This window comes from Clytia hemisphaerica, unplaced genomic scaffold (assembly GCF_902728285.1).
Source record: "Clytia hemisphaerica strain Z4C2 unplaced genomic scaffold, Clytia hemisphaerica genome assembly, whole genome shotgun sequence".
Taxonomy (NCBI): Eukaryota; Metazoa; Cnidaria; class Hydrozoa; order Leptothecata; family Clytiidae; genus Clytia; species Clytia hemisphaerica.
The window spans coordinates 284,796-310,981 of record NW_027103608.1 but is presented as its reverse complement, the minus strand read 5'-3'; the positions used below and the strand labels follow the sequence as shown (position 1 = coordinate 310,981).

General features: G+C 34.5%; 1 protein-coding gene across 3 annotated transcripts; it reads right to left on the bottom strand.

Moving 5' to 3' along the window:
* Positions 1 to 1,460: 1,460 nt before the first annotated feature.
* Positions 1,461 to 25,796, bottom strand: LOC136802141 (uncharacterized). Of its 3 annotated transcripts, XM_067058860.1 has the most exons (4): positions 25,700 to 25,796; positions 22,460 to 22,663; positions 4,816 to 4,888; positions 1,461 to 1,979 (listed from the first exon to the last, which is right to left on the bottom strand). In XM_067058860.1, the coding sequence occupies exons 2-4, from the start codon at positions 22,469 to 22,471 to the stop codon at positions 1,513 to 1,515; spliced, it is 552 nt and encodes a 183-aa protein (XP_066914961.1). In that variant the 5' UTR covers positions 22,472 to 22,663; positions 25,700 to 25,796; the 3' UTR covers positions 1,461 to 1,512. The 3 variants fall into 3 exon arrangements, with proteins under 3 accessions (XP_066914961.1, XP_066914960.1, XP_066914959.1); XM_067058859.1 differs by lacking the exons at positions 22,460 to 22,663; positions 25,700 to 25,796 and adding an exon at positions 15,375 to 15,469; XM_067058858.1 differs by lacking the exons at positions 22,460 to 22,663; positions 25,700 to 25,796 and adding an exon at positions 10,608 to 10,943.
* Positions 25,797 to 26,186: the final 390 nt, after the last annotated feature.

The window sequence follows — 26,186 nt, the reverse complement described above, 5'->3', positions numbered from 1 at the left end:
AATGTTCTTTAAATTTTGCCACCAGTTTCCCAAATTCCTCCAAAAAGGTACCCTACGCGGCCTACGTGGGACTGATTTTTCTATTTCCTGTTTTTGCGGCCCTAAGTGGGACTTATGGAGGTGAAAATGACCCCCCCCCCATCCAGGATCTAAGGCCTTTCGGAAATGTTTAGATTGGTTACAAAAAAGTCATTATCATATTATTATAAAAGTAAGTAAATAAAAAAAGACTATATACAAATAATAAAATTTTAGTCTGTAATACATGAAATACAATTTTGAAGTTATAATAAAATTATTATGGAGGGTGTAATATAAAAAAAATGTCTGAAATTTCAAATAAAATATTATAAAAATTATCGATTGGTATTGGGTCAAGATTGCTGTGTTACATATAATATACGCTGACTAAATTAAACAAAAGTTTAAAAAGTATTCACAAAATATTTACATTATGTGGATAAAGATAGTTTGTCATTTGGAAATTATTTCATCCCGGGTTGGGGGAACTAGGTTTGCGAGGTGACGGCTATCCGAGACAAAGTTCGAAAATCTACCCTTAGAGAGATTATTTTTCCAAAATTTGCAGCCAAAATTTTATTTTTAAATTTTAAGGCAAATTTCAAGAATTTATGACCCTTTGAGGGAGTTGATTTTGCATTTTTGTAATTTTGGAACCCTTACAGAGACTCATTGCTTTTTAATGGTTTTTGTACCCCTTTGAGGGACTTTCGAGAGTGTGGACCCTTGGACCCTTACGGCTCTCACCCCTAAGTACCCCCCCCCCGGGCATTTCATTTGTAAACAATACTAAAATGCTATAAAATTTTATAACTATCGCAAAAGTATGAAATTTATTATTGAACAAAACATTTACGCGAACGATGAAAGCTAAATTTAAGTTTATTTAAAACAACCAAAAACCAAAAATAAAGACATATACTTTAGATGATATTAATCCCTAAGACCATGTTCGCACGTAATGGTTTTGTTTCGCTCTGAAACGAAATGAGGCCATTTTATTGGTTAGAAATGACGTAAAACTTGAATCTAACCAATAGAATGGGTTCATTTCGGAGTGAAACGGAACCGTAGCGTGTGAATGTGGTCTAAGTGAGTAAGGTGATTACATTTTAAAGAAAGAGACCTTGAAACTAAAGAGCATTGTAGTTGAATTAAAGGGTAAGATACAGTAGTTAAAGTACAACTGAGGTGTTTAGTGGGAAAATTTCAATTATGTACAGACTACAGGGTGTCCCAAAAAAAGTGGACAAATTTTTATATAAAGTAAAATCCTCATAATTTATGTCAAATTTTATTGCATACTTAATATTTAAATCTCAAAAAACTATTCAATCATCTTGGGAATTGACATGTATTGATTGCAAAGAGAAATGCAATCCTATTTCAATCATTCCAAGTCCATTTTAGTAATGAATTTTGAGGTTTTTACTTTATATAAAAATGTGTCCGCTTTTTCATGACACACTGTATGTTTAAAAAATATTTGAATTAAGAGTGAGTATCCAAAGCACTGGTGTTCAACGACCTCGTGCGACAAAGTCTTTTAAATTGAATCAATTTTTCACCCACACTCTGACCACCACTACCACTTGTCGTTACTGATTCACTAAAAGATCTTTCAGTCCGATTTTCAATTTCAACGCCCTCTTTCGGGGGCGGGAGAAGCAATGCCGAAGGTGGCGGGCTAGTTCTTGATGATCGTCGCCTCTCTTTTTTCCGTGTCTGTAAACCAACATAAATGTTGTTTTGAATGATAGCTTTACCGTTCATATATCGAATAGCTTGTTGTGCTTCTAGTGGGGAATAATACGCGATGCTTCCGATGCGGTAGGGTAGAGGTCCGGAACATTCTTCTGTTACGGTACATTTTAAAACGTGTCCGAATTTAGAGAAGACTTCTTTCAACTGTTCTTTCGTGATTTCTGGTTCCAGACGATACACGCATAATGTGATACCTATGAGGGGAGAAAAAGTCCATTTTCAATATTAGCCTATTTCAACATGATATTTTTCTACGTTAGCAATAGAGAAGAGTTCATGAATCCCAAAGTCATTTAAATAATGGAAATCAATTTTTTTCAATGTTTTTTTCGAAGGGAAATCTGCACACATCATGCAATTTCCCCTTTAAATTGAATAGAAAATAGCATGTAACAGATACACGAATCCTATGGGTGTTTTTCCACTGACGGCTTAGGTTAACAGGATTAATAGGATTAATGTATAACGCTGAATAGCCTAAAACTATTCATATAAATTGCGGCTGAAAAAAGATGGGCTACACGCTTACGTTTTTTTGAAAAAAATAATTTCATTTCTCAACAAAAACAACAGCAACACAGGAGAAAATCGAAAAATCGAAAATAACACCTTCTGAAATAGGGGTGTACACTGTTGCTTGAAGTTTTGAAAATATGGGAACAAAGAATTGCACAAACTTCACCTTTGTCTCTTATTGTCTAAGTTTGCACGATCACGTGATTGTATTTTAAGCAAACTTCAAGTGAATACACCCTAGGTTAATAAGAAATTTTGGCAAGTGATACGATTATCACGAGGTATAAAAATTCTCGAACCACAAAAAACGATTCTAAGAAAAAAAGAAAAATCCGGAAATCCGATATTACCAAACACAAACTTCAACTCCAAAACTATGATTATGACAAATTCTTGTTCAACCTCTCTGTCTGAAAATTGTAATGAGCTTTTTTTTGTTGGCCCTTCGGCCAAAAAATGACATTATTGATCTAGACCTCTTGTGATTCTGATATTGGTAAGTTTGTTTGATTTCTAGAGTGTTTTTTCAAGGAGTTTTCATCAGAATATCGAATTTCTGTACAAGAACACACATATGATTGTAGCAGGTCAAGTTTTACGGGATCTTGCCAAGGAAAAGACGGTTGTAAAAAAACTTTACGTAAAAGTAGATTCACTAGTGAGTTAGCCAGTGCCTTCCCACAAACCAAATTTTTCTTTGTTTTAAATCACGATAAAAAAGCGGTTTTTGTCTACCAGGCTACTAGTGAGGAGTGTCACAGTGTATGAATATTACACTGTGACGACAAATAAGGATTCTATTCTACACGTTTTATCTATAAGATCAAACTATATAAGAACATAAGGATTCGATGACCGAAATATTGACCACAAGGCTTTACGTACTCTAAATAACCCAATTTCTTAGGAAGTGGGACAAAAATTCTTACAAAATGGTGAAAATAAGAACACGATAAGAACATTTTTAGGCTAAAAACTCAAAAAGATGTTCTTAGTAGTCATGGCAATTAGCCAGAATCTTGAATGAAGCCTTACCAATCAAATCACGAGTTAGAAACGTAGAAAAGATTCAATGAAAGACAACTAGCTCAAAACATAATTAGGAATCGATATTAAAGTAACTTCGGGGAATTGATAATTTGATAATGAATTGGTAATCATTGTCACGTAAATTTTGGCTGATAGAAAGGAGATTTCATTTCACTGATATAAGTCCCAGAAGAATTTTAAAACTGGAAATATGTAATTACATATAGTCTGTTTAAGTCGTTCCGGGAAATAAGGGTCCCTTTTTCACACACTCAAAGGGGTACGAAAATCATTAAAAAGCAATTCAGTCTCTGATCAAAAATCGACTCCCTCAAAGGGTCATAAGTTCTTGAAAATTGGTCTACAATTTACAAATTTTGGCTGAAATTTTGTGGAAAAATTCTGTCTCTCTATGGGTCGATTTTCAAATTTTGACTCGGACATTGCAAACCTAGTACCCCCCCCCCGGAAGTCGTTCAAGCTTAACATGGATATACTCTCCACCTTCGAATTTTTGAATAGTAATTAGTCTAGATCTAGACTAATAATTTATAATTCCAGGTCAATAATCAGCTTCACCTAATTATCAAACACTAAAAGGTACACCGTACTGCAAAAAAGAAGTGGGCTCTTCAAAAGAGGAAAAAATATTCAAAACACTCTCTCGCGCGGTTTTTTTTATGGCAGACATTGCCCCTATTTTGCGTAATAAGAATAATGGTCTGGAAATCGAGGCTAAAAAGCAATATAATTGAGACATGCGCGATAAAATTCTAATAGTAGGTCGCCACAGGTTAAATTTCAGAGGGAGCTAAAATAAGGTGTTCGCGGTATGACAATTTGTATCAGTTTCTAAACTCGCACAAATGGTGGGACTGACTCTAGTAAAATTTAAGTCGAAGGACTTGCCTTGACTTGTTAGGATCCCTTTTTGAAACTTGTAAATAATTTTTTTCTATAAGAACGTCCAAAATTTTTGTAGCCTTCGAATGTTCGTAACTTTTAAACTTTAAGCTTAAAATGTTCTTAAAATGTTCTTATGTTCACCATGTTGTGAGTATTTCTGGGCCTATTAAAGAACTTGGGTGTTTAAAAATGCGCTAAGCCTCAAAATGTTCTTAGCTAGTTCTGAGCATTTCTGAGCATTTCATTTCTAACAGTTTGTTCTTATAAAAATCTGACATGATCGCAGATTCATTAAATTTTGAATTTAATAGCCAAATGGCGAACTATTCTCGATGCCTGGTTAAAAAAGCTCCAATAATCCATATCTACCACTGGTCAAAATTTCAAGTTCATAGCACTTGTCGTTCTTCAGATTTTAAGGGGGGGGCAATATGCTTCCCCTAGTAAAAAAATAGGAAGAAGCTCGAAGGGTTAGAATGATCTTGTTTTGTTCCAATTATTTTGACCATCGAGCCTTATGTTCTTATACAATTTATTCTAATTCAAAAAAAACGTGTATATCCTCTGAAAACAACCAACCTTCATAAGTTTTGCATTCATTTTCTTCTTCGGTAGAATCAGCTCGTGTCAGTGTGTTTGTCGAATACGATTTCTGAAGAAAATGAAGATTGAAAGATTCAATTAAAGTCTGTCTTAGACGATCCTATCGATCACTAAAAAAGGGAATAGTTTAGGAGAGGCGTGATAAATTTGGGTGGAGTAAGCAGTGGCGGAGATGTTTACAGTGTTCCAAAACTCTACCGCCACTTTTTTCCCGTAAACCGCCCTGACGCCCGAACTTTTTCCCGCGTTTACTGACCTTTAAACGGACGATAGCATCGTCTAAGCCTGTCTCAAAAGTATGTGGACATTTTACTTTTTAACAATTTTGCAGTAGGTATTCATTCTATACGTACAAAAAAGCTATACACCGTTGGAAAGATATTACCAAGAAGAATAACCGAATAGATAGAAGTTTTTAAAAAATTAAGATTTTTTCTACTGTGAACCTTGCTGATTTCAAATCTGTGTTCAGATTTTTCGTATAGTTCGATAAAAAATTACAGCATTGTTTTTAGTCACTTTTGGCCGTTTTAGGCCTACTTTTTAAGGAACTTTTATCAGACTTCAGTTAATTATGCATGTTATGTCAGTTTTAACAGCAAGCCTCTGTCTAAACTGTTTAAAAAACAAAAAGGGTTGGGTCACCTAAATACATACAAAATTCAAAAAATAATGTAGTAAGTTTTGTAAGATTTTAGATTTCTGTTACAGTGGAGTCTCCATTATTCGAGCCTCTGTTATGACGCGCCTTTTGTTGCAAAACCAATTAATTAACCAGTTAATTCGAATGGCTCGATAACTCGAATAATTTTTCTTAAAAATGCCTTGTGAGCCTACTCCATAACTCAAAATTTCCTTAATTCAAACAAGTTTGTGTTCCCAATTGAGGAGGTCATTTCTGGCAATTTTTGCCGGTTTTTGACGGCACTCTGAGGAACTTTGAAGGACCCCCAACGTGCGCGTTCAAGTTATGGATGGACTTGACTTTATTAACAAACTTGCTTTGCGTTTAGTCTTTGAACTCTGTTTTCCACCTCCAATTATATCTATAAATTCGTAAAGTTCTGCTATTCTTTCCATTCTAGTTCTCCAATCCCCAGAAATGCATAAATAAAATCATTTTAACAGTTCGGGTTCTTTTAAAAGATTTTGTGTTTCAAGACTGTTTACTCAGAACCTTTCTCTAAGGTCTCTTGTGCTTGGAAAGATTCAGATTCTGTTTGTTGATTATCCAATAGAATCACGAGCTTGTAATAAAGTCCAGTTATCTCAGAGAAAACAAAGAGGAAGTAAGTATGAGCCTGTAAACGATTTTGAATTTAAAATTTTTTAAGAAAATACAAAAAACGGATGGTGCTGTAGTCCATATTTTCATAAACGAATAGTAGAAAATTCTGAATTTTGAAGCAGCCAAACAAAAACTGAACTAAAATTTAACGCCTGGGAAACGACTAGGCGATAATGAATTGTATTTAAGATGTCGAGAAGATCTCTAAGTCACCATCCCGAAGAAACGGTTGCTTAAAGATAAAGTTAGAAAAGGTTTTGGCAAAAGTTTAAACAAATTCAAAAACTCACAGGCGTTTATCAGACACATTTAAAGTCCCTAAAATAAAGTGTTAATTCTTTAATTGGAAGGTCCGTAAATGGTGAAATCTTTCTAAACAAACTCAAAGGACCAAATATTTAATCATATAAGGATATCTAAGCACTCGACACCAGAGGATATTACTTTCACAGGACAGACTTCAAAGATTAAGGTGATAAGTCTAACATACATAAAATCACGACTGAATGACTTACCAAAAGAAGCCGCATTTCACAGAGAGTGAATTTGACTATATGGGCCAAAGGAAACAAAACCTCAAATACACTCTTTCTTTTTTATGAGAACCAGTAAAAGTTCTTAATGTTTTGGCACTTTGAGAATCAAATTGTTCTTATCCTGTTCTTATTTATATTCAGGCTTTTTACCCAATTTTTACTACTTTGACCCCTAAATTGCTTGAAATTGAGTAATTTCGGGCCCAGCATTGTTCATAAATTATTCTTGTATCTGGCAATTATGAGCCTCATTGTTCTTATAAGTTGTTCTTATAAAAGAAAATGAGTGAAGTCATGTGAATTTGACTAGCGATTTAAGATCCTGTCTCACTAGCCTAAATCGATTCAAACATCATGTTAGTAGTACCCCTGAAAAATAGAAATTGGGTTTAAAATGTCACAATCTGATTAACAGTCTTGAAAATCATTGAGCAGGGTGTCATATTTTTGTAATAACTTCTTTCACGAATGTTGGAGTTCACGCTTTTGGAGCCAACGCTTCAACAAATGAATTGTACGAGATAGTGTAATCGAAATTTAACACTTGAATTAGTGTGCTAGTGAGAAATGGGTTCAATATAGATCAATCCGATGTGGGATCCATATGGATTATTTTTCAAACTTTGGTCGTCCATGACGTGTTTTTAAAGGATGATTACAAAATAGTACAACCCAGCTGACACACAACGTTGTTTCAACGTTCATCTAACGTTATATGGACGTTATGAACATTAGATAAATGTTGAAACAACGTTGTGGGCCAGCTGGGAAGATCAGCCCACATCGATTATTTTAAAAGAAGAAATTTCAGTGAGAAGAAATTTTAGTGAATGAGTCAAATATGTCCATTTACATACAATTAGGCGAAATCTTTTTGAGAAATTAGACACTTATTAGAGGGACTGATTTTTACTGAAAAATTTTCGTAACCCTTAAAGACACTATCGAAGGTGAAAAAACCGAATCTTGCCGTCCGCACATACCCAGTACCTATTTTTGCCTAACGGTGTTTTTAAGGATAAATTTGAACTTAAAATTAATTTAAAATGATTTGGCGATAATTAATTAGGCGAATGACCAAAAAATTTACATTGATTTCTTCTCACTGAAATTTCTTCCCAAGTTATTCTGCAATATTATTGGCCAAAAGGCGTCACGTTGAGATGGGATTTCGGTTAAACTTGATCAACACAGAATATACTGACCCAATCATACCCCACATTTTTCCCCTAAAAATGTGTAATTAATTTTTGTTTGTTAAGTAAATTTACGATCTCCTTATATGGGGGCCATATATGCAGAGGATAACATTATTGGTGAAACAAGATACATTAGAAAGCATAAGAGCAACCAAAATTCCTAAAAAATGCTCTCTTTTTTTGCATCATGACATACCATCTTTCTATGTCGATGCAATGCAACATGCTCTATCTCATCAATCTCAAAAGTTTTTAAATGTCGCCACATAGCAGATGAAAAACGTAATTCTTCGCAATTTATTCGCTCAAAAACCAACAAATTATCATCTCTGGTCAACCAGTGTTAAAAAGTAAAATAAGTTTTGCACCAGATTGTTGTACTTACTGTCAGACTAAAATAAAAAAAAGTGTCGAAAAACTTTATTTGTTGTTTGCCAAAATAAACCTGTCAAAAGGTGGGCTTTCTAATGCTTAAGGCATCAGAAGTGACAAGAAGAAAAATTTGCTAATATCTTTGAGAAATACGGTTGCCAATTTTTTGGAGACATTTGAGTGCAGTGTCCAAAAAAATACTTATGTTATATAAACACCCTTTGGCATTATCACTTCCAGAACAAATTTCACAAAGTGCACGAACACTTGAGGCTAGAAGAAACCTTCTTAAAGGTTTTGTTTTTAAATAAGAGTGATGTCGTTTGCTTACTCCTCAATTTTAATTCACAAGCTTTTTCGCATTGAATTGGCACGGATGTGGAGCAAGATCGGTCAGAAAGAGGAAAGGAAAAACATTTTTTTACTTATATCAGCATAATATAACAATAGCAAGACACTGTCCTGATGTGAAATATGTGTCTGATATGAAACCGAAACACTTACCTTATCAGCCCTTATTGGCGTTATTTTTGGGCTCGTGGCGTACGTAATAAGGGCCGGCGTTAAATTAGGGCCGGCGAAAAAAGGGCCGATAAGGTATTTAAAAATAAAACCTTCTTAAATCTCACAAACGTTTCAATAATGTAAATGACTAAAATCTGTGATAAATGCGTAAAATGACAGTACTACATTAAGACATTTTTTCTTGAAGCCCAAAACGCAACAAGGCAAGAAAAAGTTTAGAAAAACTTGAAAATGTCCAAAGCAATTTATAAACGAAGATAAGAGAGAAAAACTGGAGATTGGGCGAATTGACTTCTGAAAACTCTAGGCTTTAACTGATTTTTATGACTGGTTTTGCGAATCACCTATCTTTAATGGGATAAAATTTCGCGAGGATTAAATTTCGCGGATCTGGATGCCATCCGCGAAATTAAGTTCCACTGGAAATTTGGAAAGGTCTTCTATTTTTAACAAAACTCAAAAAATGACAAATAAACTACGTTATAGATGTTTACTGGTATCAAAAAAGCCCTAATAAAAAAGGCATAAAATCGTGAAAATATTGTCTCCCAATAGTACCATTCGCAAAATCAAGATATATAAAAATTTGACGTCAATCAGAAAGGTTGTGCTCTTCGTTTTTTCAAAAAAATGGAGAACTTTTAATAAAATTTCAAAAAATGGAAAAAACAACAAAAATTCGACAAAAACTGGCATCACCTGACAAGAACCTGACCCTTGATGAAGATGAGATTGACAACAACCGTTGTACGGAGCATAATTGCATTAAAGATAATGAAAAAATGAAGATTCAATGCCATAAATGTCAAAGAATGCTACATTATGCCTGCACTGGACTACCACCATACCAGCTGAATATGTTTTTGAATAAAGGTTACAGAAAATACCAATGCATAACTTGTTGTTCTCCGGCAAAAGACCTCAGCATAAAAATCCATCATCAAGCAGAAAGAATAGAATGCTGTACACATAGCTATAAAAAAATTGATGCATGTGAAACCATAATACACCATAAAAGTGAGAATGAAAAGAGACTTAACACCGTGGTCAAGGACTTAAAGGCAAAATGTCAGGAATACCTAAAAGAAAAAAATCATGTAACTGATCTAATCCAGAGCCAATTTTCCGTCCTGGAAAAGAAGCTATCCACTAAAATTGAAGAGACAGTGAATGCTAAGATTTCGAAAGTCCAAGTGGCTAAAGAACCAAAAAGTTTTGCCGACGCTGCGAAAGTAAATGGTTCGTTGAACCTAAACAACATGAAGCAGTTACTCAGAAGGGAGAAAGTCGAAGAACAAATCGAAGACCAAAGAAAGCTGTCAATTGACGCAAACATCATCATCCACGGGGTGCGTGAAAAAGAAAATGAAGAAGATATCGATTTCGTAAACGAACTTTTGAACAACGTCAACGTAAAAACTCAACCAACCTTCGTCTCTCGAGTTGGAAAACAATCAAATGATGTGCGTCCAATCAAAGTCGCCTTCAAAGACAGCCATATAAAGTACCGCTTCATGAAGAAGTTGACTGAACTAAGACAGCACGAGAAGTACGTAAAATTGAGCATCACCGACGATTTAACGAAAATTGAGAGAGAGCAAATCAAAGAATGGAAAAGAAGAGCAGACGAGATGAATAAAGCCAAGTCGAATGAAGACTTTAATTGGAGGGTGCGGGGAAGTCCTCGTGACAAACTGTACCTAAAAAAGATTTTTTGTACAAGATCGGTTTAGAGGCCCTCGTGTGCCTGGACTGTAATTCTTTAATAAATAAATAAATAAGTCCCCGCGAAATTTCACCCAACATTTATCTTATGAAAGTATCTTTAAGATAAGAGATTTATAATACCTTTCTCTGTCCATTGAAACCACCACAAGAATCGAGAACTTGTGTTTGCCAAGTATGTGGTGGAAATAAAAATGTCATTGGAACCATTGTCAGATAAACTTAACCTGACGTTTCGGTCAATTGTAATGATTGGTGTCAACAACAAAATGTTATAATCAAAATCGACTTTGCTCTAAACAGTCACCACTAGCGAATTTAAGACAATAGAGCAAGTGCGTTGGAAACATGCGAAGGAGTGCAACGCTCGTTAAAAGACAATGGAATTACAATTACAAATCTCTTCCTCTGATAAGTTCGACGTGGTCTAAAACCGCCTATGGACACCTTAATCAAACTAAAATGATTTGATTTGATTTACAGCATATTCAAAATTAAGAATACAAAATCACCATCGAAGTTCTCAACCGAACTATTGAAAATCATATGAATACTTCTTAGCCGTGTATTGCACGTTAAACGACCTTACTGGTAAATAAAGATGCATGGAAAAGGAGACGCGGAGATGTTGTGGCAGTAAATGTTGACACACGTAGTTTTTGTGTGTTTCTCATTTCATACGGATTTGACAAGTTAAGCAGATTAACTCCATTCAAAATCCTTTAGATAAATCTTTAAATCTCAATCATGTGAGTTTCTTTTTGCACCAAAAAAAAGGATGCAGTCTGGAAGGTATACTTTGTCTACAATAATTAATCTACGTGTCAAATGCTTCTAGAATACACGTTTTTTTATAAGAACAAACTATATAAGAACATAAGACTTCGATGGCCAAAATGCTGCTAAGTTAAGAGTTAAGAACATTTTAAGGCTTTGCAGAATCTAAAACACCCGATTTCTTAGGAAAATGGGCAAAATCTCATAAAATGATGAAAATAAGAACAAGTTAAGAACATTTTTAGGCTTGAAGTGTACACTGATTCTTATTTTCAAGTAATATCTCAATTCTAACAAATTATATACCGTTGAAAAGATAATTTAGAGCATTGTAATTTTTGAGAAAAAATATATATAGTCTAGAAGTATAAAACCTTCAACTACTCAAAATGGAAACAATAAAGACAAAAATCCACAAAACAAAAAGATAATACAAATACAACAAAAATCTAGAATGAACATTCACAGAAAATCAATCAGGTTGGAGTAGAAAAGGAAAATATGATGACATAGAAATCCGTCAATGTAAAACTAGTGATCTAAAATGACTTTAAGGAAGAAAGTAACTCAATATGAGTTAAGATGGAATGAAGTAACTCAATATGAGTCAAAAAATATTTCAAGAAAACACATTATCTGTTCCTCAGTTTTCGACCTACACAGGATTTCGGCCTTTTACGAAAATATCCTCCTATATGATGGAAATAGGGTTGTGTAGGTAGGCCAAGCAGTGTTAATTAAACACCACCACAGATAAAAGATAGTAAAAAGATGTGTTTATTGAAAGTATAAAACGCGCGCAATAATATAAAATAAACTAAAACGTAAAAACCACGGAACCTGTCGAAGAAACTAAAATTACAATGAGAAAAGAAGTATACTTTCTACTAGACAAAGTTGCCACACCTTTGACACGTTTCTGCCACAACGTTGAAGAAAGCATACTAGAAGAGAAGGAACTGGGATTGGATTGCCACTATCCAACCCTGTGGCTCTCACACACATTTTACAGTTCAAAGAATAAGATGGAAAGAGTGGGGAAAGAATGAGAATTTAAAAAATCGGACTATAACCCGGTTCGAAGCCCCGTACACCGTGACCGCTCACCGCAAGAGCTGGCGAACGAGTGAATCTTGAGAGAGTTGAAATCTTGAAAATTCTGAAAAATGACGAACTATAACCCGTCGAAGACTGCAATCTAACTTTGCGTTTTCAGCACCTTGACATCGCATTCTTTGTATAAAAACTTTGGCTTTAACTTTCAAGTCCTCGAAAAGTAACGTAGAACGAGCAATCCTGAGAAGTTCACCAACAAAAGAAGAATAAAAAATCGATTCTGGCAAGTTGCTATCTTTATGTGGCATTCGGACTATGGAAAAAGGAAATGCATCCCGTTTATCAAACAACTTATAAATAAATATCCCGTCTTTGATGGTAATATCCAGGTTTAAAAAAGAAGCATGATTACCCGAGTGCTCAATTTTGAGTTCAAGCTCATCTGGATAGATATCTCTATACACAGACTGAAACAAGTTACCGTCATTGATCGCACACAAATCATCAATGAATCTTTTAGTCGAATGAAAATGGCGAGCCTTAACCTTATTTTCCTCAATGACCCTGCTCATAAACCTTTGTTCGTATTGGTAGAGGAAAAGATTAGCCCAAAATGGCGCCGGATCGATTCCCATGGGAATCCCGATCACTTGACACATAACAATATCACCTGCATTGAAAAAACAATTTTTTATCAGATGTTTCATAGCAGTTTTCAAAGAATATATATATTTTTTTTGAAATAACGAAGAAACATGAAGAGGGAAAAAAAAGAAACCTTGATTTTTTATTGAAAATTAAAGGTGTAAGTAAGAGTATTAAAAAAGTTAAATAATTAGGACGTCTAGCACTCCTAAATCTTCACAAAAATAAATTGTAATAAGTTTAAATGTTAAATAGCGGTAAAAATATTCTAAATCTGAAAAGCGAGTCATTAGACCTCTTAAACATCCGTTAACCAAGTGTTTTGTTTACAATCTTTTTGTAAAAAAAAAATTCGTTCGTGCGTCAAATAAGAAGTTTACTGGAGAGAGGGTTTAGACTAAGTGCCGAATTTCCGGCGAAATGAAATCATACGAAATGTCAGAAATTTTGGCAACGTACTAATTTCACGTAACAAGTGTCAAAATGTCATTGTACAGGTAGTCAGTGCCAGATAATAAGTAATAGTTATCGCACGGTACAGAGTACAATATAGGATATATTTTCCGAGCCTTTAGGTGAACAAAATATAGAAAACTCTGAACGAGAAAATCTTTGAAGATGATTCGAATGGAATCAAAACATGAAAAAAAATAAAAACATGGACAACTTTTGTGAGTATTGAGAGGAAAAAAGAAAGCATCCCTGATAATCCAATTTGGAATAAGATACAAAAGTAAGTACAAAATATGATCTCTCGCTTACCAGACCCTTTTTTGAACACGGTCTTGTAGTTGTACGGTACAGTATGAAATACAGCATTTATGTACGCGTTTTTAGCCAATCAGATTGCTCATATTTTTCATGACGATAAAAGAAAATAATCATCTTAAAATTATTCCTTATAAATAAATTAAGATGATCGATCCCGGGACCTTGACGGCCGATGGGAACGTGCCATTGGAGTCCAAAAAGTGGACCCTGTCAGACATGAATGTTTGATAAATTCGGGACCCTGTCATAACCAAAAATTGAAAAAATTCCCCATTTTTAATCTGAAAAGTGGCAAAATGACTAAAAGTAGACGAAACAAGCTAGATATTGAATGGACCTACCTGATGATGAAAGTTAGATAGCAATGCGAGGAGAAAAATTTAAAAAATCAGTCAGAAAATATAGCGTTTAGCGAAAATGCACAATAAATTGCAAAATTTCATTAAAAAATATAAAGTACAGCTCGAGAATTTCAAGAAATACTGTCTTTCCGGCGAAAATAGGTTGTTCCGGCGATTTCTAAATAGTTCCGGCTTCAAAAATCAATTCTATTGAAAATTGAAACATGATTGATGGTGGGCATTGCTATTAATAATGTTTTTGAATTAAAAAACAACCAATTATAAGGAAAAAGTCCAATCAAAACCGTGAAAAAAGTAATTTTTTCTTAAAGATCAGACTCGGCCATGTTTTGTGCATTGTTAATACGCATCTTTGAGCAGAAAATCAGAAAAACTAATGATAAAATCTCGAGAAAATGCCAAAAAAACAGTTTTTCCGGCATATTTCCGGCATTTTCGGCCGGAAAATCTTTTTTTTCGAAATTCGGGCTCCGTTACATTTTGGGCATTGCCATTTTGCATCATTGTGCCAAAAGTCAGAAAAAACTAATGAGCCAATACTGAGAAAAGCTGGTAACAGACGGACGGACGAACGGACGAACGGACGAACGAACGAACGGACGGACATTGGTTAATTTATAGGACCTCCACCGGAGTACCCGGAGGTAGGTCCAAAAATGATAATTTCTTTAATTTTCACCCTTAAATTCTTCCAAAATAACCAACCTTGCCAGACACACATGCTTGAAGATTAGTAAATTTTGGACCTTGCCAGTTATCTTCAGAGCCTTAAAAAAGGGACCCTGACCAGCGGCACGTCCCCGTACCCAATTTTACCCAAGTGCCTCCCCGGGATCAATTCATCAAATCGAGTTGGATTGGACACAATTGACGAATATAGCATACCTTTTTTGGAAAACAGGCTCAGTTATACTTAGGCTATATTTTGGAATCAAGCTCAAATTACTTTTGTGATATGCTTATTTTTCCTAAAAAAAGTTTTTTCATTAAAAAAATGGAAAAGAAAAATGAACCTTCCTAAGTACACAACCCATGATCGATAACCATGCTTATAAACATTATGCTTATACAGGCCCGGCGGAAGTGGGCAGACGGGGGAGACTTCAGCCTCCCCACTTTTGAGCAAATGAATTTTATCTCATCTGAGCCTTCAGCCACCCCACTTTTACGGTTGTTCCACCGGGCCTGTTATAAAAAACATATGTATATAGCATAATCCCCCCAAAATTAAAAATGTTAAAATTATTTTAAAATAAATGACAGATCAATCACCTATTACCTTTAAGACACGTGAACTCATTCTATTGTCAGCACAACCAATCAGCGTCATCCAGGAAATCAAGGTCAACCAAGTTCGATGTAATATATTCTTTTCTTTTAATGAAATGAAAAAATTCTTTACTTTGTTTTCTGCGAGATTTTACAGACAAAAAAAAACATATCGAGAAATATACCCCCTTCTCACAGACCCACTGGGACCCCTTCCCACTGAAAAAATTGAACCAAAATATCGTCCCCAGTGGAAAATTATACTCTAATTTTTGTCTACACTGAACATAAAAAATATGGGAATATCAATCCCCATCGAGTTTAAGTCCGTTATTTTTATCCCCACTGGCTAAGAAAATCCTACCGGGTATGTGAGAAGGGGGTTTAATAATGGGTTAGATTTAAGTTTGGGCTATATTAGTTTAAAATAAAATTTAACAAAATAGCCCCATTATCCTGGCTTTGACTTTTTAAGATTTTCGAAATTTTTAAGGCGTGTCAAATCAACAAAAAAGATCCAGGCTTTCAGGAACCTTAATTATGTTTACACATTATATATTTAGGAAAGAAAAGGCAAGTTAGTACATGTTTTTTATTCACCTTGATAATGCACTATGTGGATTATTTTAGAAAAATACGTAGAAATTTTAAGCCTTGTATAAATACATTGCAAAACTTAACCGTGAAATTATCGACCTCATCAGTTCCAGCAATAAACCTAAGCTCCTTGTACAAATACATCATGTCTTTTAATATAAGCAAACAAAAATCCAAAAACAGGCTCCGAGATTATTAGATCAAGAGATTGACAAGGCTGAAAGTGCTTATATCCTAAGTAAGCTATATATCCTAAATTAAACGGGCCAGCCCAACTCCATATGAAAAGACCCAATTCGCCATAACGGTCAAAATGTTAAAAAAAAATACATAAAAATCAATGGATGATATTCAAAATTACAAGAAAACACCAGGCAGGCACCACATCTGTCAAGACAAACACTGTGAAACTTTGTATGTATCATATCCTCGCACTGTTGAATGGTATAAGATTTCAATGTTTTTGTTTTGTTTTTTTTCACACACTTACTCTCGCTCTCTCATTAAGGAGAATTGGACTGAGAATGAAAGCCTCTTTTTATAAGAACATTTCAAAGAAACAAAATTCAATGCATGTTGAGAGGATGGAGAAAATAATTTAATATGGGTACTATATGGGTACAGATTAATTTTCGCGATTTTTGGCTATTTTTCGCGAATATTAGTCCTCGCGAAAAATTTAAAATCTGAATTCTGACCAAAACCAGAAAATGAAAGGAATTGGGTGGAAAAGAGGCCGATTCGCGAAATTTTGTCCATGCGAAAATTTTATATTCTCAATTCGCGAAAAAAAAGTCAACGCGAAAATCAATCAACTTATAAGGATCTGTGACTTTTATGGCTCTCGTACAAAGGCCCATGATACCATTATTTTCAAGCTTCTAAGTTTTCTAAAAGGCGAAACGCACTCTTTTTTTATCTCTCCGAAAACAATCTAGAATTTGGAACAAAATGAACCAAGATAAATCATATCTAAATTCAACATAGTCGTCTTGAAGTTACATGATCGCAATCCAAGCTAGATAGATCGAAGCATTTGTGAGTTTAAGTATTCGAGATAAATCGAAGGGGACGGTATAAAGCAAATTGACAAAACCACGGTCCACTTTGCTTGACGACGGTAAAAACACTAAAATATCGTTGTCTGTTTAGGTGAGCAAAGGCGATATAGAGCCGTGGTGCAACAACTATCAACTTTTATCATGGCTCGCGATATCCCCCGGTACAGAAAGTCGCTACTATCTTGATCATACCCAACAATTCTTACAAAGACATGAGTACTTAGTACCAATCTCCAAGTGTATGTTTGTTTTCATTTGTTATAGTAAACATATAGTAAAAATCAAAAAAGCAACTTTGTTATTTTTCTATGTGGTGAAGGAAAAAGAATCAATTTTCTTCTTGCCCTCTTATGAAGTTAACCTTTCCCTCTCATGCCGGGTCATCGATCATATTACACGTTTTTTTATAAGAAAATCAAAATTTTTGAAGCCTTCGAATGTTCTTAACTTTTTGAGTTTTAAGCCTGAAACTGTTCTTAAAATGTTCTTATTTTCGCCATTTTGTGACCATTTTTACCCGTTTTCCTGAAAAATCAAGTCCGCAATGCCTTAAAATGTTCTTAACTTGTTCTCAGCATATTGGCCATCGAAGCCTTACATTCTAATATAGTTTGTTCTTATAAAGAACCATGTACTTGTTATCAAAGCCGGCAGAACATGATACATCTTTGTCGCGTCTGGTCATGAGATAATTTGTTTATAGGAAAAGTACTTTTTCATGAAGAAAGTACATCATGATTTCATATGCATCATCGAAAACAATTTTATAAGAACACGTCGGTCGGCTCAACATTGGCCAAATTCTAAAATAAAAGTTTTTTACGCTCAAATTTTAGGAATATTTTTAAAACTGATCCTGTTAAAACGCGTAGAGTAAATTTGTTTTTTGGCTACAATTTTGCTTTGAGTCGATTCACTAAAAATTCAACCCTAGCGTCCTTACATAATTGTTCTCACGAGAATATACACGCTTTTTAGGAATCGTAAATTTTAGCTGAGGTTTGGTTGATTTTATTGTTCAGTGATTTCCAGGCTTAAATCTTGTGTCTTGGGATTGTTCTTAATTTTTAAGTTTAGATTTTAAATTTTAAGGTTTTATGTTCGTAATTTGTTCTTAGGTTTTGTCAAAATTATGCCATTATGTTCTTGTTAAAATTGTTCTTACGTTTAAGCGTGTAATACACTGACGAATCTTTTTAATGTTCATAGGTGTTCTTATAAAGAAGAAAACAGCCTTGTGGTTTAACCCTGAGGTGGTCTGCTTCGTTTGACAGATTTTCTTTCCTTACTAACAAGCCGACGTAAAAAAGTCATAATAAGAAATGCATCAGAAAACATCAAAATGAAGACATTTTACATAATAGACATCACAGATATCCTCTTTTATACACTAGATAGACTATACTGCTCACAGATTTCCCCGTGGGAGTGTTTCCAACTTTGAAGTCGACTAGTCTGTCACCGCGGTGGCAGGAAGGCAGGGGATATTTCTAAATTTTCGTGCTCGCTTCGCTCGCGTCATTTTTTCAAAGATGTTTACTTTTAATAGGGACGCAAAAATCAAAATCTTCTAAATTTGCCTCCCAGGTTGCCCAAATTTTGGTTGAACCACCACACAACTGCCCGTCATGTTGTTTTCTATTTTACCTTGGATTTTTGAACGTTCAAATTTCAAAATATTCGAATCGCACTGTTGACAACCAGAATTGAAAACAAGGTGCCGAGCTAGTCAGCTCTAAAACTACACTTCCTTTTATATATCTAATCTTATTTTTTTGAGAGCTTTCCAAAAATATACAAGAGGTCTTTTCTCAAGCTAAAATTTTCATCAAATTTTGACCATATGATTTTTGCCTGGGACCGTCATATTTGTCCGAAGAACACACCAAAGTGACCAAAATAAATTTGGAACCTATGTTATTTTGATTCCCCTATCCATTATCTTTCCAAAAATGCATAACAAGTCCTTTGACTAAAAAAGTCAAGCGACCTAAAAAATTGAACAAATTTCCCCTACTATTATATGATAAGCCCGATCTAGTCAAGTAGTTAGAGATCATAAGGAGTGCACGCATTTAATGTTATAGTAAACAACTACAAAATGTTATAAAATAGTTTAGTAGGTTGAGCAATCACTGATGTCATTCAGCAACGAGAGCAAATATTATCAAGAAGGATACCAAGGTTGAGCTAACAAAAAGAATACTGTTCCTGGATTAACCATATTGTAAATAGAAGTTTTAAAAACCGATAAATATGATTTTTAATTGAAAAATTGAAAAGTTATTAGAATTCTTATCATTTTGTTGAAAATTACTTTTCCATTAACTAGTCTAAAGGTTGTTATTATTGCTAACTTTTTGCCCCCTGCCTCATCTTTCATTTGTTTTAGGGAAACACCTTTGAGGGTGCTCCTCCATCAAGTCTCAAGATTAACAAGTGCTCTGACCGTAAAATTTAACCATTGCTCAAACGGACAACTCTCACAAAGCAGAAATACCAATACACAGGTTGCAAAATTATATCATGTGATTACTCGATTCACGTGATTTTATTCCCATGTTACTTGCTTTACAACTTACAGCTGCAACTTTATTAGTGTCAATAAATTCGAACCAATCCAAAATAAATGTCATGTAACAAGCACATAAAAATTTCGAGTAAAGCGTGATTTGCCTTCAGACTTTAATTTTACAACCTGTGTATTAGAATTTGGTGCACATGGTAAAACTGTTAAGCTCATTACGATGGTAAACGTTTTTGTTTAGGGGAGAGGAGATGCAAGGTTAGTATTCTTATAATCCAAAATCCAAAATTACATAACCAGATAAATCGACGGCAAAACACTTAAAATACTCGAGTTCACTTTTACACTGTAAGAATTTTGTCAAGCAGTTTCGAGTGATCTTCATCGTATTTTATTATAAGCAAAATTCACCATTTACAATGGAATCTCTTTAACTCTATGAATCAAATGCCTCCTAAACTCGAACAAGTTTTCTTGTCCCTTCAGTTAACAATGCCTCATAAATCTTACTCTATAATTCGAAATTTCCTTAACTCGAACAGACTTATGTTCCACTGTAGCAGAGTAGGGAAATGCATAATCACATCCTGTCTTATAAATCGCTTGAAAATCAAATAATTTAGATATGAATACCAGGCGATACGCGATTTCCGGGAATTAGGATATAATCTGCTCCAAAAATGAATTTCACTAAAATCGAACTCACTTGTAACGATCTCAGTGAAGTTAGACTCTTCTCTTTCGGAAATCGACCCCAAACACAAATAAAGATATTTGGCACCCGATGTAGAAATTTTCTACAAACACTTACTCTGGAAGTCGTGAGAATTTTTAACATCTAGAGGGTTTGAATTAAGAAATTTCTTCTGATCACAACAAATTTCATTCACAAAAAGAGAATATCAACAGAAAGCCCTCGTTTTGAGGGGAAACCTGCGGGAATAGCAACTACCATTTTTCACCAAAGCGATATTGTAAATGCTTATCTAGAGCTATAGCGTTTTAGGAACGGCAGCCCGAATTCACCAAATAGTGTTCCAATTTTAAAAAGAAAGGTTATCTGAAAGTCCATAGAAATATCAAATAAGACGAAAATGATTATCAACAACAACAAAGTGCTCTACCAGAAGGAGGAAACTTTATTTTTGTAGTACTTTAAGTTTCATGCGTACAATCATCAGCTACATACAAATTCCAAATGTCAAATAGTGATAGACCAACCAAAGTACTACAATTAATTAGACCTTTACGAGACTGATAATACCCATCTTCGTAAGCGATAAATACCAACCTTATTTGGTTATTGAAAGTCCAGGCCGTTTGGAAAATTTATAAATTCAACTTCACTGCCTGGCCATGTAGAGTTTCAATTGCGGGAGCTGCTGGGTATTGATAAATGGGTCTGTCCTGCAACATGTTTGTTTATAAGCATACAAAATTCCAAAAACTGGCTCGGAGATGCTTAGATCGAGTGATTAACAAGGCTGGAAATGCTTGAAAGATGTGTATATACTAAACAAAATTGTAGGGAAATTCAGAAAATCCGTAAAATCCGTAAAATTCCAGCCAAAAAAACAGCCAAAATCAGAAAATGTAGGTAATGCTTAGCACATGCTTATTTTTTTTGCCATATCTGAGCCTAGATACCCTTATAAATGCAATGCTTAAAAAGCATGTAATTTTTCCCTCCTTGCACCCACATGTAGTGTAGACATTATTACTGTATGTAGCACTTAACAAGTCACTAATGAAACCTTCTAAAAGTGAAACTCATGCTTAATTATCTCGAATAAAAATAATTTCGTAAAAACATACCGGTAACCTCAATATTTGATTGTGAGAGTAAGTCAGCTTAATTATCTGAAATAGCGACAGGCAGCTGAGGTCACAAAAAAATTGGACGGGGTGCGAACAATCCCAAACCACTTTTAATTGAAAATATACAACCTAAATATCTAGAAACCATCAACCGGAGTTGTTGAAATTAATTACCGGACGTGTCCAGTAATATTTTAGAACCTGATGACGTCATGCGTGCCCATAGGCTAACTGAAAAATTTTTGAGAACCAACATAGACATATTATATACCGATCGAAGCGTTTTTTAACGTAGATTAAGAAAATGGTCAGTAACCATATCTGAAAATTTTGCTATAAAAAGTTAGAACGCTTTTTCTTTATGTCCGTAACGTCAATTTTACCTGTCCGAGACGAGAAAAAAATCAAAAATTCAAACTTATCAAAATTGAAATCTAAGACTGCCATCCGAAAGCTCTCAAAAATCGATATAGAAGACTTTTAAGTGGATATATATGATTTCTCAACCTAACCCGAGAAAATCGATCCTACTTCGGAAGCTTTTAACTTTTTATTATCAAATTTTCAGACATAGTTACTGACCTTTTTCTTAATCTACGTCAAAAAACGCATCTATTGGTGTATAATATGTCTATGCTTTTTTTCATAAAAAATTTTATTTTGCTTGTGACGTCATCAAATACGAAAATATTTTCGGACGCGTCCGGTAAATATTTTCAAAATGTCCGGTTGATGATTTTGTGTTCAGAAAGGTCATATCTATTGAAAACAACTGTTTAAAGTTTGCTCGCAAACTTTGTAGCTACTGCACCTTTTTATGTGACCTCAGCTGCCTGACTATACGCAAGGTTATGGGTTCAATCCCCCTCCGGGTCATACCAAAGTTTTTCAAAATGGTGTTTAATGCCTCTCTGCTTGATGCTGAGCAACTAGAGAGACGGATCAATGGTAAGTAGAGCAATTCAGAGAGAAAGAGTGACACCCTCCCCTACCTTCGGGTAGATAGCTATCGAAAGAGGAGCCTTCGGGTCGCATCTCACTGCAGTCACTTACTTAAATATCTCGAATAAGAATAAAAATTCATAAACATACCGGTAACCGCATTATTGTGTTGTATCAGTGAATCAGCCTCGATGAAAATTGAAATTGAGAGTTAAGATAAGTTGCAGCACTATGTTTTGTTTTAGCTTTTTTTCTGTACGATGGTTCAAAAATCCGTAAAGAAACGCCGCGTCAGGATCCTTCAAATAAAAATGTTTCTTCACAAGTTTAAACCATTCTCTCGGATATATGTATCTAAAAAGAATAGCATACCGTAGCGAATCTAAAAATAGACATTGATTTTTCTGTTTGACCGATTTCAATCCCGTCAACCTTTGCGTTAATTATGCTTGCACGCAAATTACACTCAATTACAAAGAAAAAGTAATAACTTCCACGACTTTTGAATTAAAACAAAAAAGGATTGTGGGATTGAATTTCGGTCAAATGAGAGAAGTAATAATCGTGACGTTTGCACGACGAAGCGCTATTGAAAAAATATTCAAACAACTGCGTGTTACCAGTAGAAATGTGTTTTTGATTTTTACCCCCTGAAAATATAAGCATAGAAGGAGTTGTTATGAAACTTTGGTTCTATAATTAGCGTAATACAAAGGTATCAAATCTTACTAAATCAATTTTGAGGAGTTCGTCGCATTCTATTAAAAAACTATGAAAACATACACCTGTTTAGTTCTAACGTTAACGCAGAATTATGATGACGAACTACACGTTGTTTTTTTTATAAGAACATGCAAAATTGTTGAAGCCTTCGAATGTTCTTAGCTTTTTGAATTTGAAGCCTACAAATGTTCTTAGAATGTTCTTATTTTCACCATTTTGTGAGTATTTTTGAGTGTTTTAGAGTCCACAAAGCCTTAAAATGCCCTTAACTTGTTCTTAATATTTTGTTCATCGAAGCCTTATGCTTGCATATAGTTTGTTCTTATAAATAAATATGTATTGATAAACACAGCACTAAATAGGGCATTCAGGGGGTAAAGATGTACAAATCTTGTATTATATTTTGTGTAGGAAACCACTAGCTGACTTCCGCTGTGGCGCGTGACATTACTTGATCAAATAATATTCAAAAAAAATAAATTTGATATTTAGGAAATGAATTATAAAGTGGAATGACATAATGAATCATTTTACAAACACAGGTAAATAGGAAGCTCGAAGGGCGTTAAGAGGTTTCAGGAAATCTCGTCGCAAAGAAAATCCGATTGTGACTTAATTACTATAAAGATGCTTTTCAAAAATACAATATTTTAAAAAATACAATATTTTCAACACACAATTTCTTAGAAAAATGGACAAAAAAAACGTTAAGGAATGTTAAGAACATTTTTAGGTTTAAAACTCAAAAAGTTAAGAACATTCGAAGGATTCAACAATTTTGGATGTTCTTATAAAAAAACGTATACCCCTTTCAATAAAACTTTGCAATAAGTGCAAAACGAACACAGAACAGTTGAGGCGACAATTCCAATTGAACACGATGAATTAAATGTCAACTTCTGATCAAACAGATAACCCTTTTATCGGATGTGAATAATTTGTTTGTTGATTTTGTGCCGTGGGAAACCGCTCAAACTTAACCTGATAACAGATGTTCATAATTTTCTTACGCGTACGGTAAACCTCTGAAGGCGCTTGAAAATTAAACATCTGAGAAAAATAGTCCTCCCGCGCAAAATCTTACAACAAGAATCTTCTTGTGCGCCAGAAAGTCAAAAACTGATACGGAGCCCTATTCATAAGCACAATTAGCAGCTTTGTTGTCATCCCCAGTCCTTTTAGACGAACACGGTCCTTACGATTTCGAGATTGCATATTCGTCAGATTGTTATGTTTTCACCCATCCCTTAAGAGCTTCAGCGTGGTGGGCAGAAAACAACCACAATCTGATCTCAGGTTACTTAAACTTGAACCACAGAATGTAGGAAAAGGGGTCACAAATATTGATCAAAATACAATGGAGTCTCTTTAACTCGAACCTCTATAACTAGAACGTCTCCTTAACTCGAATAAGTTTTCTCGTCTTTTTAGTTATCAATGTCTTATAAACCTTACTCCAAAACTCGAAATTTCTTAAACTCAAACAGATTTGTGTTCCCGTGCGTGTCCGAGTTATGGAGACTCCGCAACTTCGTTTTCTGAGAATACACACTTTTTATATAAGAACAGATAAGAATGGTGTAAATCCATTTCATCATAGATATTCTTAACTTTTTAGGGAAAATCATCCTAAAATATTCTTAAAGCATTCTTAGGTTAGCATCCTAATTCAGACTAGATTTAACATTTAGTACATACGTCTCAAGCCTAAAATGTCATTTTTGAAAATGCTCTAAAAATGGCATTCTTAGCTTGAGTAGCAAAATTCCATGATGGTGATTTTCTTACCATATTCTTAATTTCTTGGCCATTTTCATCATGGACATTCTTATAAAATGTATTCTTATAAAAAAAGCAAGATGGAAGATGGTAAGATGGAAAACCATACCTTCTCGTACAAGGAAAAACAAATTTGTTTGTTTGTTTGTTTGTTTGTTTGTTGTTTGTTGACTTTTGGGTCCATGGAAAACCACAAATATTCCGTTTCTTTTAACAACTCACATTTGCAAAGAAACGGGGAGATAGGGTCACGCAAACACTTGAAAACATTGTAGGGCACTCAGTCGTATCGTAAGTCGGTCTAATGTCGATATCCCTCTTTTAATTACATCCTTCTTTTAAGAGATAGGAATAATATGAAGGTCGGAATCATTGATTGAAACTTTATTTCTTTGCTTAGTGTTCAGAGGAGAATAATTCTTTTTAATCAGCGATTTTGACCTTCCTGTTGTTCCAGTAGCGTAGATAGGAGGGATGCAAAATTTGTGTAGGAGAGCAGTTTTTTATAAAATTGTAATTATATATTTATAATATAAAAAGATAATTAATGTGTTACAAAATTCTGCTCTCCTTCACAAATTTTGCGCCCCTCTTGGCTACGCTACTGTGTTCCATCCCTAAAAAGGGTGTTGGAATTAGATGAGTGAGGGATGTCGGCATTAGACCAACTTACGGTAACGAGGGAAGTGAGTAATTGATAGGAATGTATCCAAACGATTTAAAGGTTTTGTTTTTAAATAAGAGTGATATCGTTTGCTTACTCATCAATTTTAATTCAGACACTGTCCTGGTATGCAAAAAGGTGTCTAATATGAAACGGGAACACTTATGTAAAAACAAAACCTTTAAGGGAACATGGGAAGTATAATAGTAAACAGGTGAACTTACAAAGTAGAATTCCATAACTGTGTACGATGCATTTCCATTTTCAAACCATAATTGTTTCAAATTTAAATGAAGATTTGTATAATCTGTTTCTGTTTTGGGCATCTGAAAAAGAAAAAAAATTTCTTCGGCCATTGGGCTTTTCCAGAAATAGCACAGGATACAGAGGGTACAGATCGGATATCCAGGGGTTCTTTACTTTTAAACCAGACATTGAGGGGGCTGTGGTACTCGCAAAATGGATATCCACAACAGGGGGTACAGATAATTTCCGAAAAAGCCAAACAGATGGTAAGTACAAATTTTAGAAACAAAATTCTGGTAGATAAAAGGGATAGTAAATGCCGAAAATTAAATGATCTGAAAACACTTCCCCTCAAGGAAGGTTTCTAGAAAGAGTAGGCGTTTTGTCAAAATGGAGTCCACATTGATGGAAACTTTCTCGTGAAAAATGACGTGTGAGGTTGACCTTTTCTCCCAAAATAAACAC